The 14,763-nt window shown below is 40.2% G+C and overlaps 1 protein-coding gene across 9 annotated transcripts in view; it reads left to right on the forward strand.

Moving 5' to 3' along the window:
- SVIL (supervillin) overlaps positions 1-14,763 on the forward strand; it is a 96,284-nt gene that overhangs the window by 10,959 nt on the left and 70,562 nt on the right. For 5 of the 9 annotated variants that reach the window (XM_006757520.2, XM_015559928.1, XM_015559927.1 and 2 more), the window contains exons 3-5: positions 2,082-2,754; positions 10,880-10,960; positions 13,551-14,450. In XM_006757520.2, the coding sequence (XP_006757583.1) occupies positions 2,082-2,754; positions 10,880-10,960; positions 13,551-14,450 (1,654 nt within the window). Of the gene's footprint in view, positions 1-2,081; positions 2,755-10,879; positions 10,961-13,076; positions 14,451-14,763 lie in introns of those variants that run through there. The other 4 variants (XM_015559933.1, XM_015559932.1, XM_015559931.1 and 1 more) reach the window with 3 other exon arrangements.

Here is a 14,763-nt window from a genome sequence, read left to right on the forward strand (position 1 = left end):
TTCTGTCTGACTCTACCACTTCTTAATTAGTCAGTACTTATGCTCTGCAACTGTCTTCTCACCTATAAACCAACATTAAGCGGGTTAAATGTAACAAAGTCAAAAGTGTTTAGGCAATGCCTCCACATTATAATCAAACTAAGAATGTGACTACACAATAGCGAGCATATCAGACAAGATCCTTAACCGATCTTGATCACTTTGGGGCTATTATGTTTTATCCTCATGTGCTCCTTCCCTCAAGGACCTTCTAATCTTTTATCTTTTTAAATAGAATACACTTCATGCTTGTTGAATTTATTACTTTGTAAATGTTTCCCCTTTTACTTTTGAGCTCTCCTAAGTAGGCCCAGCTCAGAGACACAGACCAATTTCTTCTGAAATTCAGGTTTAACACTTAAAGACCCCCCACCCCCCAACTGAGCACTGATATCACAAAACTCAATAAAATATATTAAATAAATAAATAAATAAATAAATAAATAAATAAATAAAATAAAAAAAGAGTGAAGGCAAAAAAAAAAATGTACGTCCTGATAAAGCAATTTTACAGGTCTGTTGAGATAGTAATTAGGAAAATCAGACTGATTAAAAAATAGAAACAACTTAAATGCTCAGTAATAGAAAAGGGGTTAAATTAATGATGCATGCCTATTGGATAGAATATTACGAACCCTTAAAAGAATGATGTCTTCAAAATAAGAGTTCCAAGTATAGAAAATGTTTTATATAGAACACAGATATTATATAAAAATGATTCTATATAGAAAAAAGAAATCCTATATAATAAAGAGGTAATATGCAAATTGACCCTCATGCCCTCACAAGATAGCTGCCTACAACCAGGCCAGCAGGGGGGTTAGTGAGGGATGATCAAATGATTGAACAAGCAGGCTGTGTGGAGTGACCAGGCCAGTGGGGTGGGGGCAGTTAAGAGTGACCAGGCCAGCAGGGGGGCAGTTGGGGGTGACCAGGCTGGAGGGGGGGCAGTAAGAGGTGACCAGGCTGGCCGTGGGGGGGAGTGAGGGGCAACTAGTCTGGCAGGGGGGTCAGTTAGGGGCAACCAGGCTGGCAGAGGAGGGCAGTTGGGGGCAAACTGGCTGGCAGCAAGGGGCAGTTAGGGGTGAACAGGCCAGCATGGGGGGCAGTCAGGGGTGATTAGGCTGGCACGTAGAAGCAGTTAAGGGTGATCAGGCTGGCACGCAGAGGCAGTGAAGGGCGATCAGGCCAGCAAGGGGGGCAATTAGGGGCAACCAGGCAGGCAGGCAGGTGAACGATTAGGAGCCAGCGGTCCAGGATTGTGAGAGGGCAGTCAGACATCCCCTGAGGGGGTCCCAGATTAGAGAGGGTGCAGGCTGGGCTGAGGGACCCCATACACACACACACACAAATTTCATGCACCGGGCCTCTAGTCAATTATATAAAAGACTAGAAGGACTAAATAGAAATATTTGGTAAATTACTAATTTATTTATTGTTGATTATTATAAATTAGTGATTACTGGTGATTTGGGCTTTTACCTTCCTATGTTTTCATGGTAGACATTTTATATGTCAAGCATGTGTGCTACAATTGGAAAAAACCCACTTGTATTTTAAAAAAACCTGGTGACTACTGACATGGGCCATTATTGTTATGGTTACTCTCAGATCTTATGAAACCACAATCCCTCACTTGTCAGATTACAGCAGTTCAAATATCTATCATCTTTTTCTAGAGGGCTCTGAACTCATCCTCTGGTCTCACACATGAAATATTAAACTCAGAAACAAAAAACAGTATATTAGTAAGAAAATATAAGCCCTGGGCAAGGACCGAAGAGCTCTCAGGAATGAGGCACTGAGCGTTAGTTCAGCCCTTGCTTTACATGACTTGCCGATTGAACATTCCCAGCCTTTGTGTATTTCACCGCAGATCTCAGACCTCCAACATCCCAGGTAACCATTTAGCTGACTACACCTGTGTGAGAAACTGGTCCTTCACAGCCTATGTGCTAAAGTGTGTTTTATGTACATAACAGAGTATAGTAAATATATCTTTACTTAAATTTATATTTATTATTCATGTGATCTTCTTGTAGGCCGATCAAATGAAGAGGAAGAAACTTCTGATTCTTCTTTAGAAAAGCAGACTCAACCTAAACACTGCACAGAAACCTCAGGTATCCATGGTGACTCATCTTACAGTTCAGGTATGGACACCCAGGGTCTTGAGTCCAAAGCTGAAAGGATTGCAAGGTACAAAGCGGAGAGGAGACGGCAACTGGCAGAAAAATATGGGCTAGCTCTGGATTCTGAAGCAGACTCCGAATCTTTGTCTCGATATACCAAGTCCAGGAGGGAGCCAGATGCTGTTGAGAAAAGGGGAGGAAAAAGTGACAGGCCGGCTGAGTCAAGCAAAGATTTCAGTTCTCTGTACTCCAGCACTGAGATCCCAAGGCTCAAGACCTGTGTGGCTGAATCCCAGGACTATGCCCTCCATGCCAGGGACGGTGTTTCCAACACAGAGGTGCTGCTAAACATGGAAAACCAAAGACGAGATCAAGAGCTGAATGCCACTGGGCAGCAGGCCCTGGACCTGCCCCCCACAGTTGAGAGTTCCTCATCCTTCCAGTTTTGCGGGCAAGACTGCTCCTTCAGTGAGGTGCCAAAGTCCCCAAAGCAAATGCGCAGCATGCCCCTCTCTTCACCTGGGCAGCCAGCATCCCCAAGCCACTCTGGTGACTCGCCACTCCCCGCTGAAGCTCGATCAAGGTAAGCATTCAGCCCTACTGACCACTTGTCTTCCCATGGCCTGAAAGGTCTTATAGTCTGGGTATTTCTGGCATTATTTGGAAGCTGGGCTCATATATATTATGTTTTAATTTTCACAATATCAAAACAGGTTTTACCAAAGCAGGAAGCCTTTTTATTATTATTATTTTTAAAAAATAAACTAAACAGGTGCCATGGGAGCACTTTCATGGAAGTCTTGTTTTAGGGCCCTTCTTTTTACTGGTTCTCACTGCCTTTTAATGTTCTCTTTTTCTTTTATTTGTTTTTCTGTAATCATACCCAAGACTTTTTGGTGATTGCTTTTGTTGTCATTTAAAATCCCAAAGCAGAAAGACCACCACTAACCAGTGGAAGGGTTTTGTTTAGGGCAGTAGTTGGCAAACTCATTAGTCAACAGAGCCAAATATCAACAGTACGATTGAAATTTCTTTTGAGAGCCTAATTTTTTAAACTTAAACTATATAGGTAGGTACATTGTTATTAACTTAATTTGGGTACTCCTAAAGCTTAGGAAGAGCCACACTCAAGGGGCCAAAGAGCCGCATGTGGCTCGTGAGCCGCAGTTTGCCAACCGCGGGTTTAGAGTATGAGGTGTGACTACAGTATATAATGACTATAACTATAACATGTAGTTATGTGATTATATCAACACTAAGAATACGGTTGTTTGTAAGAATGCCTTATTAAAAAGATCAGCTATTAAGAGAAATCACTGTGTAATAAGATCAACCAGAGACAAAAACAGCTCTCATTTGTAAAAAAATCAGAAAAGGCATGAAATCAGAAAGTCAAATACCAGAAGAGAGTATATATTTCAAAATTTAAATTTCTGGGTTAAATATTTAGATTTGAATTTAAAAAGTGTAGTGACCATCTTTAAAATGTAATTTACTTAAACATTCTACTTTAAGGTTTGAGGTAATTGTCTAGGTCAGTGGTTGGCAAACTGCGGCTCGCGAGCTACATGCGGCTCTTTGGCCCCTTGAGTATGGCTCCTCCACCAAATACCACGTGTGGGCATGCACGTACAGTGCGATTGAAACTTCGTGGCCCATGTGCAGAAGTCGGTATTTTGTGGAAGAGCCACATTTAAGGGGCCAAAGAGCCACATGTGGCTCGCGAGCCAGTTTGCTGACCACTGGTCTAGGACTCTAGGTCAGCTAGGTCTGTAAGTAAACTCAGAAGTGTATTTTTTAGCTCAAGCAGGCATTAGCTTCACAGGTGAATTGAGGAGGGATGAAAACGAAAGGTCAAGCAAATTTACTCTGAAGAAAAAAAAGTGGGAAGATACTTCTATTTATTTCACATAAGGACAGAGTAGTAAATGTGATTGTTTTTAAGTAGTGGTAATACATCTAAAGCAGATCATTTTAATTCTTAAAGTTTATTGATCCAAAGGTCTGTCTTTACTCACTTGCTCATCCACACTGAAATATTTAGAGACATCAGCTTCTAAGATAGTTAAATACTAATAGTTAAATACTATAGATCCTGAGATTGTATTTGAGGGCATTTGTTCAGCCTTTGGACTTTACTTGACATTTAGGGACTGTGACCTGTTGTCTTTTATTTTGAAAAGAAAGCCTGGTGTTTGGGAAATTTGCATTTCATAGTAGAAACAGCGTTCTGGCTTAATTAATTTCTATCAAAGAAAAATTTTCATGTGCTTGTGAGAAGGACAAAGAAACCGAACATTCCAATTTAAGGAAGAGAGATTTACAATGAACTGGTTTTAAAAAAATAATGGGGAATCTAATTTCTGGTTGCCATATTATGAAAACTGTTTAAGCTGTTATCACAGTGTATAGGTTAGTCATCTGGATCATATATAATAGATTCTTGGCGATATTTTGAATCAGTTGTAATAATAATTAAAACTTAGTTGAGTATTTCAGGAAAAAACATAGGATAATTAATAGTTTTGTGTGAGTTAAAATCTTAATATTCAAAATGTTATATAACTTAAAATATTGAGTTATTTCTTTCTAGGTTATTTCAAGAGCAATATTACCTAGAAGTTTCCTAAGCCTAGTCTTAGCCTCACGTTGCCTTACCAGAAAGAAAGACTTAAAAAAGCTAAGAAATTGTAAAGGAGTTCTTGAGGAAGCACATGCTTTATTTTATTAAATCATTCAAGGTATACAATTCTATGACTTATAGGCAAAGAAACACAAATCATTTCACATATAGACAGGAAACACCTGATCTATCTATCTTTACATTAAAAACAATGCAAAAGAGCCCTAGCTGGTTTTGCTCAGTGGATAGTGTCAGCCACGGGCGAAAGGGTCCCAAGGCATGTGCGGAAGGCAACTAATCAATATGTCTCTCTCACATCGATGTTTCTCTCTGCCTCTCCCCCTCCCTTCCACTCTCTCTAAAAATCACTGGGAAAATATTCTTGGGTGAGGATTAACCAAAAAAATACTATTAATGTGTGACAATATGATATTTAAAATAATTAAGATTTATTTTGTAATGACACCAGTCATTCATCTTGTAAAGATGGACTTCAAAAGGATTAACATTCTGCTAGATGTCCGCTCTCCAGCACCAGATAATTCGGGTGTCAGAAAGTCACTGTTATCTGATTTCCATTTGTGGGAAAGAAAGATAAAAATACTTTGTAAATTAAAACACTAACCAAAGAAACCTCAGTTACCCAGTAGTCATGAGTGAAAATAAAATGTCATCCAATGTGGAAATAGGTAACAGAAAAGTTTAAGAAGATTAAGGATTGACAAAAAAATGTCTACAAATAACAAAACATTTTAATAGCACGTTTCATCATGGGTTTGTTCTGTCATTGAAATAGAGTGTTTTTCTCACTGCTATATTGTATTGATCAGCTAGCTCTGTCAGGATTTTTGGCTATTAGTCTCTGAATTAACTCATTGCCATTTCATCATTTTATTTTGTACTCACTAGCATGAGGCTGTTTTTGTTTCATTAATTAAATATGAATACATCACTCATGAATATACCATTAGAAGACAACCTGCCATAGCCTGAAAATTAAGATATGAGCCAGATGTCAAATGCTTAGTTCTGTATGCACTCACATATACTGACACATGTACACACAGAATAATCATCAGCTCTTACACTTCACTGTACTACTGTATTTAAGCTTTATAGTATAGTATAAGCTCAATAACAGTCTTTAGGCAATATTTAGCTGAGTAATATATTTATTTTAGAATTATTTAATGTTCAGTTTATATGATAAAGAAGATATGTATTATGTATATATAGGATGGTGCAAAAGTAGGTTTACAGTAGTTTGTATGGAAAATTAATAAATGATAATACAAGAATGAACTGTTTTGCATACTCATAACTGTAAACCTACTCTTGCCCAAACCTGTATGGGTATAGTTTACAGGGTCTTTAGCTTAGAAATCCTGTTGGTTGCCTGGGAATCAGGTGAACACATTGTTCTGAAACAAGTTAGGAACGCACATAGTAATGGAATGGACTATAAGATACCTCCCAACCCACACTGCCAAAGCCTGCCAAGCCTGGTAAACCTAGAATTTAGAAATTGTGTTTTCTGGACAAGATAGTGTTATTAATATGAACCATTCTTTGTTGTGGTGAGCTGGCAAGGCCATGGCATATTCAGCCCTAGGGCATCTTATGTGCCGTGCCAGCTCAGCCAGGTTCAGTGAGCCTGAGAGGGGCCGGTGAAGGATTGAGAAAAGACAGACAAGAGAATAAAAGCTGGGTCTGGGTGGGACGCTGTCCTCTCTGATGGAGAGACAGTGACAGTGCCCGCAAGCCATGTCTTTATTTTATAGCCAGATTCCACGAGGTAAAGTAAGGGCATGGTCAAGATGTTTACAATGCTCTAATCTACTCAATTACATGCATGTGAACTCTATCAAGCCCACATCACTCAGACACGTGGGGCCATGTGTTTGGACCATAGTTTCAAGCTTACAAGTATAGCTGTTGGTTATAATTGTGCTGGGAGGGCTTTGACCTCCAAGCTGGGATTTGCATGTGGCAATGAGAGGACTGTGCCCTCTCATTAGTCTGAGGCTTGAACCTGTCCAAACACTGTAGCCACTCTCCACACTTTGTTAATTCCTTCAGTCCCCTGTGGATTTTAGAATAAAATTTAAAGTCATTTAGGGCCATGGATTATTCAAATTTTTAAAAATCTGAGCTGATACTGTTAGAAATCCTGAATCAAAGCTCTTATTGAATTTGCTACTTTGTGTATCACTTGATATTAAAAAATAAATAGCCCTGGTGGGTGTAGCTTAGTTGGTTGGAATCCCATGCACCAAAGAGTTGCAGGTTTGATCCTGGTCAGGACTTATGTGGGAGGCAACTGATTGATGTTTCTCACATCAATATTTCTCTCTTTCTCTCCCTGTCCCTTACTCTCTCTCTAAAATTAATAAAAACATAAACTTGAGTGAGGAAGATAGATAGATAGAATTTTTTTAAATATATTTTATTAATTTTTTACAGAGAGGAAGGGAGAGAGATAGAGAGTTAGAAACATCGATGAGAGAGAAACATCAATCAGCTGCCAAGGTACATGCCCTTGACTGGAATCGAACCTGGGACCTTTCAGTCCACAGGCCGACGCTCTAGCCACTGAGCCAAACCGGTTTTGGCGAGACAGAATTTTAAAATGTACCATATTGGTTACTTCTGAGTGGAAACACTTTACCCAAACCTGCAGCTACTGTTTTCCTGAGTATCAACTGTGACTTCCTGTTCCCAGTGAGTTATGTGACTGGCAAAGGGGAGAATGACATCTAATTTTCTGGTGGTGACCTATTCTAGAAAACCCTCATTCATTTTTTTATTGTTGCTCCACTACAATCCTCATCACTCCCTTTCTCACTGAATAAATTGTAATATTAGTGACCAGAAAATGATTATAGTGGTTCCATGCAGTGGATGCTGCTGCAATTTGACCCGAGACAGCTGCCACTGGTAAAAGCTGTAACAGCAGAGAGCTGTGGAGGGGCTCAGGATAGGCCAGGGTAGCCTCCACAATGAGCCTTTTCTGTAACACTGTGACATGCAGACTGAGCCACCTAAGAAGGAAAGGGGCTTATGCTGCCTTCTTACAGTTAATTTCTGATTGTATTTGTCTCCATTGAGAGGTGTGCCTCTAAAAATGATCCCCAGGTCCTGAAGCTCATTTTTAAAATTGTCTGCTTACCTGCCCCGATAGAAATGTCCACATGAGACTGATGCCAAGGGAGATAACTGCCTCTTGACCCTCAGCATTACTGTCTCTGCCTGTCTCTCCAGTGGCAAGAAGGCTGTGAAACACGTGTTCCATGTCACAGCAGAGCGTGTTGAGCATCTACTCCCCAAAGAAGAGACTTTGGGGTTCCTTCCAGTTTGGGGATGGCATCCTTTTCGCCTTCCAGTCCCTGTACCCCAACATCTGCTGTCCTCTCCCTGCTCTCTGAGTTTGGACATTAACATATGCTGAACTCACTCCCATTTTCTCTTCATTTTATTCTCTTCTCACTGGCAAGCATCAATTTCTGTTCATTGACTTCAATATGAATATGGTAGCAAAATACTTGCTACTATGTCCTGAAAATTCAAATGTCTGCTAAATTTTAAATGCAGAAATCTGCCTAGGTGCATGAGATCTTGAACATTCATATGCCTGTGGGTATGTCCAAAGCAACCATTAACACTTCTTCCAAACAAGTAACTTCAGCAAATAAACTGTTCATTTTAATGAGATGCTGAAAGTTAATAGCCATTTTTCTTAAGCTGACTAATGTTTTATAATTAGAAGCTGTTACATAATTAGAACTGGACACCCACAGGGTGAAACTATTTTTATTGTGCTGGTCTTGACCTTGCTTTGTGATCAGGAAGCACTATTGTACTCTGTTCACTCTTAGGGGTTATAGGATGTTACGGCATAACATTATATATTGAGGGACACAAACCAGAGTAGCTCCTGTCCTCTATGACAGTTACATTTCCTGGTAATATCATTCTCTGCCAGCTAGTTACCACATCATAAAAAGGTTCTGTTACAACCGAGTTCACTATCTCATGGTTCTCTTATCCACAGTAACCCTGTAGTCCTCTCCCAGGGAAGGTAGCCTCTGCCCTGTGGGAAGTTGGCTCCCCCAAGACCCCTCAAAATAGATACTTGATGTTAAATAATTTAAAGTCTTAGACACAGAAGTAACCCTGGAGATGATTTAGTTTAAAAATCTAGTTTATACATGAAAAAACTAAAGATAAAAGCACTTACATAACGGAATTAAAACCACATAGCTACTTTGACGAAACTGAGCCCATTAGCCATCACCCACTTACTCATTCAAGTTCTCTGAATCCATCAGTTCTTTCCATTATATTCTGCTCTTGTTGTTTATGGAAGGTATGAATTGGGACACTGTATGTATCATCTTTTTAAACTATAAAAACATAACTCATAAACATGTAATACTATGTGGTCCATGAAGAAAGAAGAAGAGGAGACCAGCAACAGTACAATGATTGAAATTTCTTTTGAGAGCCAAATTTTTTAAACTTAAACTATATAGGTAGTACATTGTTAACTTAATTAGGGTACTCCTAAGGCTTAGGAAGAGCCACACTCAAGGGCCCAAAGAGCCACAGTTTTCCGACCACAGGTATAAGCTTTTTAATGAGTGGCTGATGCCTAATTCACTTTTATTACTTCTCAGAGTTTAGCTCAGTGCCTTGTACATAATAGGAATTCAATAAACATGAATCGATACACTTGAAGTAGTATTGGTCACTGTTGTGTTGGCTGCGTTATTCGGTGATAAGCAATTAAAGATATGATCTTATTGACTTTCTTTTTTATTACTTTATTTGCTCATGACTTAGATGTGGAGTATGAGAGAAACAGATGTGTCAAGAGTGAGTTCAAATTTTTGGCCAGGCCACCATGAAGAAGGAATGGCCATTTGCTGAACTAGAGATGCTCCAGTGGAAGTGAGGCTTGGAGAGAAACGAAGAGCTGTTCGGACGCTATTTTTATATATAGCTATTTACCAATTTACCTTAACAAAACTTAGGGATGAGATGTTGCCTTATATTTTTAATTCAACTTTTTACAAGAGAATTAGTATTTGTGGGCAAAATGTGACTATTACAGACCATTAATACTTTCAAATTACCTGAAAAACATTATATTTGGTGGCTTTAGGTATATTTATTTCAATCTCTTGATTTTAGTAGTGAACCTGTTGTGCCCAGATTTCAGGTTCCCCAAAAGACCACCAGAGAGCCAACCGAGTCCGATGCAAAAGCAAAAAGAGTCTTTATTCGAGCTAGCTCGAGCTCTCCGTCCACCACACTCGCCAACGCAGTGACAGGGGGCAGAGAGAGAGAGAGAGCCCTGTGGGAAGAGAGGTTTTATAGGGGGGTTGGAGTAAGGAGAGGAGAGAGGACTGTGGGCCCTGCCGATTGGCCAGGTGCAAGTTGGGGTCTTGTTACACAGGATGTGGTTGTGTCTATGGCGCGCACTTCCCTTGATTGTCATTGGTTAGTTTAAAGAAATCCTAGGTGTGGTTAGCAGAGGCTTGGGCTTCCGGGAAGAAGCTCCTTGCTGAGCACATGGCTAATGGCTGCTGCCCAAAAATGGAGGATCCGGGGCAAGATGGAGGGCATAGCCCTCGCCCTTTCAAACCATATGTCCTGGAAATTCCATGACATGAATATAAACCCCATGACAAAATGTGCTTATACATTTTCAAAAGTCAGGATTCTCTTAACAGAAATTAGCCTTTCAGTTTTAAATTATAATCAATTTTCTAAAATTGCTTTAGTTTGAGTTTTGGTTTACACTGACAGGCAAGAGCCTGTCTATCACTGCTTCCATACATTTTGCTGTGACCACTGAAATCTGTTACAATTAGATGTGAACTTCTGATATCCCCCATCTTTCTACACCCAAACCTATCACCCCACTTCCCTATTCCAGTATTATAGCAATTTATCCCATAGCCTATAAACAATTTAGATATATTGGACACCACCTTTTTCCAACTATAAAGAGTCTAATTTCTGTGTATGTGTTGACATTTTAATAGAAATTTTCTGAAGTTTTGTTTTTTGTACATGATAGTACAGGGAAACTCAAACATGAGTGGTTTCTGCAGAAAGATTCCGAAGGGGACACACCTTCACTTATCAACTGGCCTTCCAGGTATACTCCAAACTGAAACTCCTGTCTTTTGTTTCCTGAGTGCTTCTCTCCCTGCTGCCTTGCCTGCTGTTTCTCACATCACCCAGGGCTAATTCTCCTCTTCCTAATGGCAGTGCATTTGACAATCGTGTGTTCAGAAAGAGCTGCTGGAAGTTACTTCCTAATCATTTGCTTTTCTCCTTCAAATGTCCTAATCTCTCCTCTACTAGCATTTCCTTTTGCTCCTCTTTTTGAAACCTTTTTAATATACCTCTTGTTTTTGTCCTTATTGCCACCTCCCACACTGCCAGTCTACCTGGCACCTCTGGGTTGCTCCCCTCCTGAGGCCAGCTACTCAGCTGGTGTTCCATCTTGTCAACACTCCTTCACCAGCTACTCGGCCTCCTTGTTTTCATGTCTCCTCATCTCTAAACCAATAGTTAATTCTCCATAGTTAAATAGAGTGCCTGTGGTTTTAAAAGCAGACAAAACCCCCTATCATTTCATTTTTCAGATTGGAGGCAGGGAGAGGCGGAAGGAGTAAGAATGAATAAGTCATTGGCAAGACAAAGCACCCATATATTGAGTTTCTAACAGTCTTTGTTCTCAGCTGAGGACAACATTCAGATTGTCTCTGTTTAGAAGGACACATTCCACAGGAAAAGTTGAACCACATTTCAGTCTTCTTTTGATTAACAAAGCTTGTAAATATAAAAACATCCAACACTAGCTAGTCTGAGAAAAATAACAACTCAGAATCCCTTTTCCCACAAATCGTTCATAGTAACTGCCCTTCGTGTGTCTTCGTTTTTCTTTAGTGAAGTATATATAGATATTCTGAATCTTATGTTGGAAAACATGGAAGTGTTCACATCAAAGTTAGCAGAGTGAATTGATCATTTAAGGAAATAGTCTCTTCCTAAAGGTATATATCAAAAATAATTATTTTTGATGACTAATCTTAAGTAAATAAAGATTTTACATTCTCCAAGAAATCACTTTTCCTACTTCAAAGGCATACTTTACTTTAAAAAATTATCCCCAGTTAGTAATCCATTCCTAAGCAGTTAAAATGGTTTCTTGTTTCTCACTATGTGATATTTCAAAAAATAAAAATAAGAACTAGATAGGACTATTAAAGCCATGTGTTTTGCTAATATCAAGTTACATACATTTTGTCACTATTCTTTCCCTTTAAAAGATAAAGCACTAAGTCAGGTAAGTGCCTGAGACCACACAACTAGAACCAGCTGAGCCAGGCTTTGAACAGAAGTCTCCTCGGACCCCACCGCCAGAGCTCTCGGCTACTTTGTTTCTGCAGTGGTGGAAACAGAAAAGTAGTTTTTATAATGGATTCAAGTTTTGCTGTCAGAAACAACCAGAATAATCCCTTTTTACATTACTTTTTAACTAACAGCCTAATAGGAATTGCTATTTCAGAGGAGAGAAAATATTCAGTTTATTAATTCTTTCAACAATTATCTTTTCTCTAATATTCTTCTGAGTGCTACTTAGTAAAGGGTGTCCCAAAATTCACGCAAAAAGTAATTTTAATAGAAAACACAGGTTTATAATTAAAAATTGTAAATTTTTTATTGATTCATAAAGTATACAGTATAGGGTTATATATGGAATAGCATATCGGGTAAATGGCCTCCATGGCTTTGCTGGCACATACGCACTCTTTTGTTGAAATTTTCCATGACCGTTTTGCATAAATGTGGCTGAATTTCATTGATACAGCGCTCAGTTTCCTCCTTCAAGGCGTGGGTGTTCGTGAGCTTGTTGGAATAAACCTTAGACTTCAAAAAACCTTTCAACAAAAGTGCGTATGTGCCAGCAAAGCCGTGGAGGCCATTTACCCGATATTCTATTCCATACATAACCCTATACTGTATACTTTATGAATCAATAAAAAATTTACAATTTTTAATTATAAACCTGTGTTTTCTATCAAAATTACTTTTTGCGTGAATTTTGGGACACCCTTTAGTAATGATGACTAAACTGGTGACGTGTTTTCTGAATAAATGAATGCAGTCTGCATTGCATGAAAAGCTTGTGAATGTTGAGTTGTGTGCTTGAAAGAGGTGATTATTTGTTGTATCTTGAACTCAGAAATAAAGTAATCATGAATACTCTTACATTTCCAGAAGATGATAAAATCACATTTGGTCAGTAGGTGTAGGTATGCCTGGTACTACACACAGTCATATGCTAGGCCTGTACATGCAGAAAGCTTACTGTTCACAGCCTCAGCCCCATTGTGCCCTTGTGCATACTACTGGTGTGTATTCAGGGATTTTTCTGTGGCTCCTGGGTATCCATTTAGTTAGAAGGCATCCATTCTCTCCCAGGACAGCATCTGAGCTTTATGGGTAGAGTTAGTTTTGCACCACCCTGGAATTTGAATACACATTTGAAAACTCAATTCAAAATCATTTATTTTGCAAGCAGTGGGCTTCTGATATTAACTACCCAAAATGCTTCTCCACAAATTGTTCCCTCCTTGGTTTTATTTCCGTTGACTGGTAACCCATGATGCACGCATGCTTCCTTCCTGTTAAGTAGTTACTGCTCTTTGCAACTTAAACCTTTTTCTTTCTTAAAGAGTTAAAGTTAGAGAAAAAATGGTGAAAGAGGAGAGTGCTCGCAGCAGCCCTGAACTTGCCTCAGAGTCCTTAAGTCACAGGAGACGTCAGCCCATGCCGGGGCATTACCTGTCCTTTCATTCAGAAAACTCGGCCTTCGATAGGGTCACGAGCAAGGCAGCCAGCTCTGCACGACAGCTGATCCGTGGCTATGTCCAACCAGCAGATCCCGTGCACTCTGCCATGCTGGTGACCTCAGAAACCCCAGAAAGTGTGTCTGAGTGCAGCTGGGTGGGATCAGCCACCCAGAATGTCATAAAGCCTCCCGCCCTGAAGGTTCTCAAAGGTGAGAGAAGAGATACCCCCATTCTCCATATTTGTGAATCACAAGCAGAAGAGGACGTGCCCCTCACTGAAGCTCTCGAGAAAAGCAGGAAAGCACTATTGGCTTTAGAGGATGAAGGGTTTGAGAGAAGCCACGAGGACACTTCTGGAAATGAGGACTTTGGTAAGCCTGCCGCTCTTGACACCATCACCTTAGAACATCGGAAGGAGCCAGAAAGTCTTTCACACCCACCTCAAGCTCAGCACCAGTTCACTGAGAGAATGGGCAGGAGTGAAATGGTTTCCTATGTTCAGAGTGAGCCTGTATCCCAAGATGCCAGAGTGACAGGTCACAAAAAAGAAGCACCTAGAAGGAAGCGCAAGGTCCTCACCCGCTCCCTGTCTGACTACACGGCCCCTCCTCAGCTCCAGGCCCTGAAGAGTAAGCACCCAGCTGCAGAGGGACAGCTGGAGCTGCAGGGTACCAAAGCTGAGGGGCCCCTCTCGGAGCTGAGCGTGCTGGACACCAAGGTCTCTGTCGCCCAGCTCCGAAGTGCATTTCTGGAGTCTGCCAATGCCAGCAAGAAACCTGAATTGTAGGTGATGTTTCAAAAGTCCTCCTGATGTGTCACTTGCACGTCCTTGGCAAAATTATTAATTTCTCAAGTTGTATTGTGTCCTGCATTGAGTCACATTAAAGCTTAGCTCACAAATGTGCAGGGCAGACCATATAGGACATGGCTCCAAAACTACCATTCTGCTTTGCCTACTAACGGGGAGCTGCAGGATTGGGTCTCTGGAATGCACCATCTCCTTTGCATGCATGGGAAAGGGATGTAACGGGATTTGGTGGTGTCTGTGCCGTGACTCACTGAGATGCATAAACCTTTGCTTTATTTCCTCCCTCTC

Source organism: Myotis davidii, unplaced genomic scaffold (genome assembly GCF_000327345.1).
Source record: "Myotis davidii unplaced genomic scaffold, ASM32734v1 scaffold515, whole genome shotgun sequence".
Classification (NCBI taxonomy): domain Eukaryota; kingdom Metazoa; phylum Chordata; class Mammalia; order Chiroptera; family Vespertilionidae; genus Myotis; species Myotis davidii.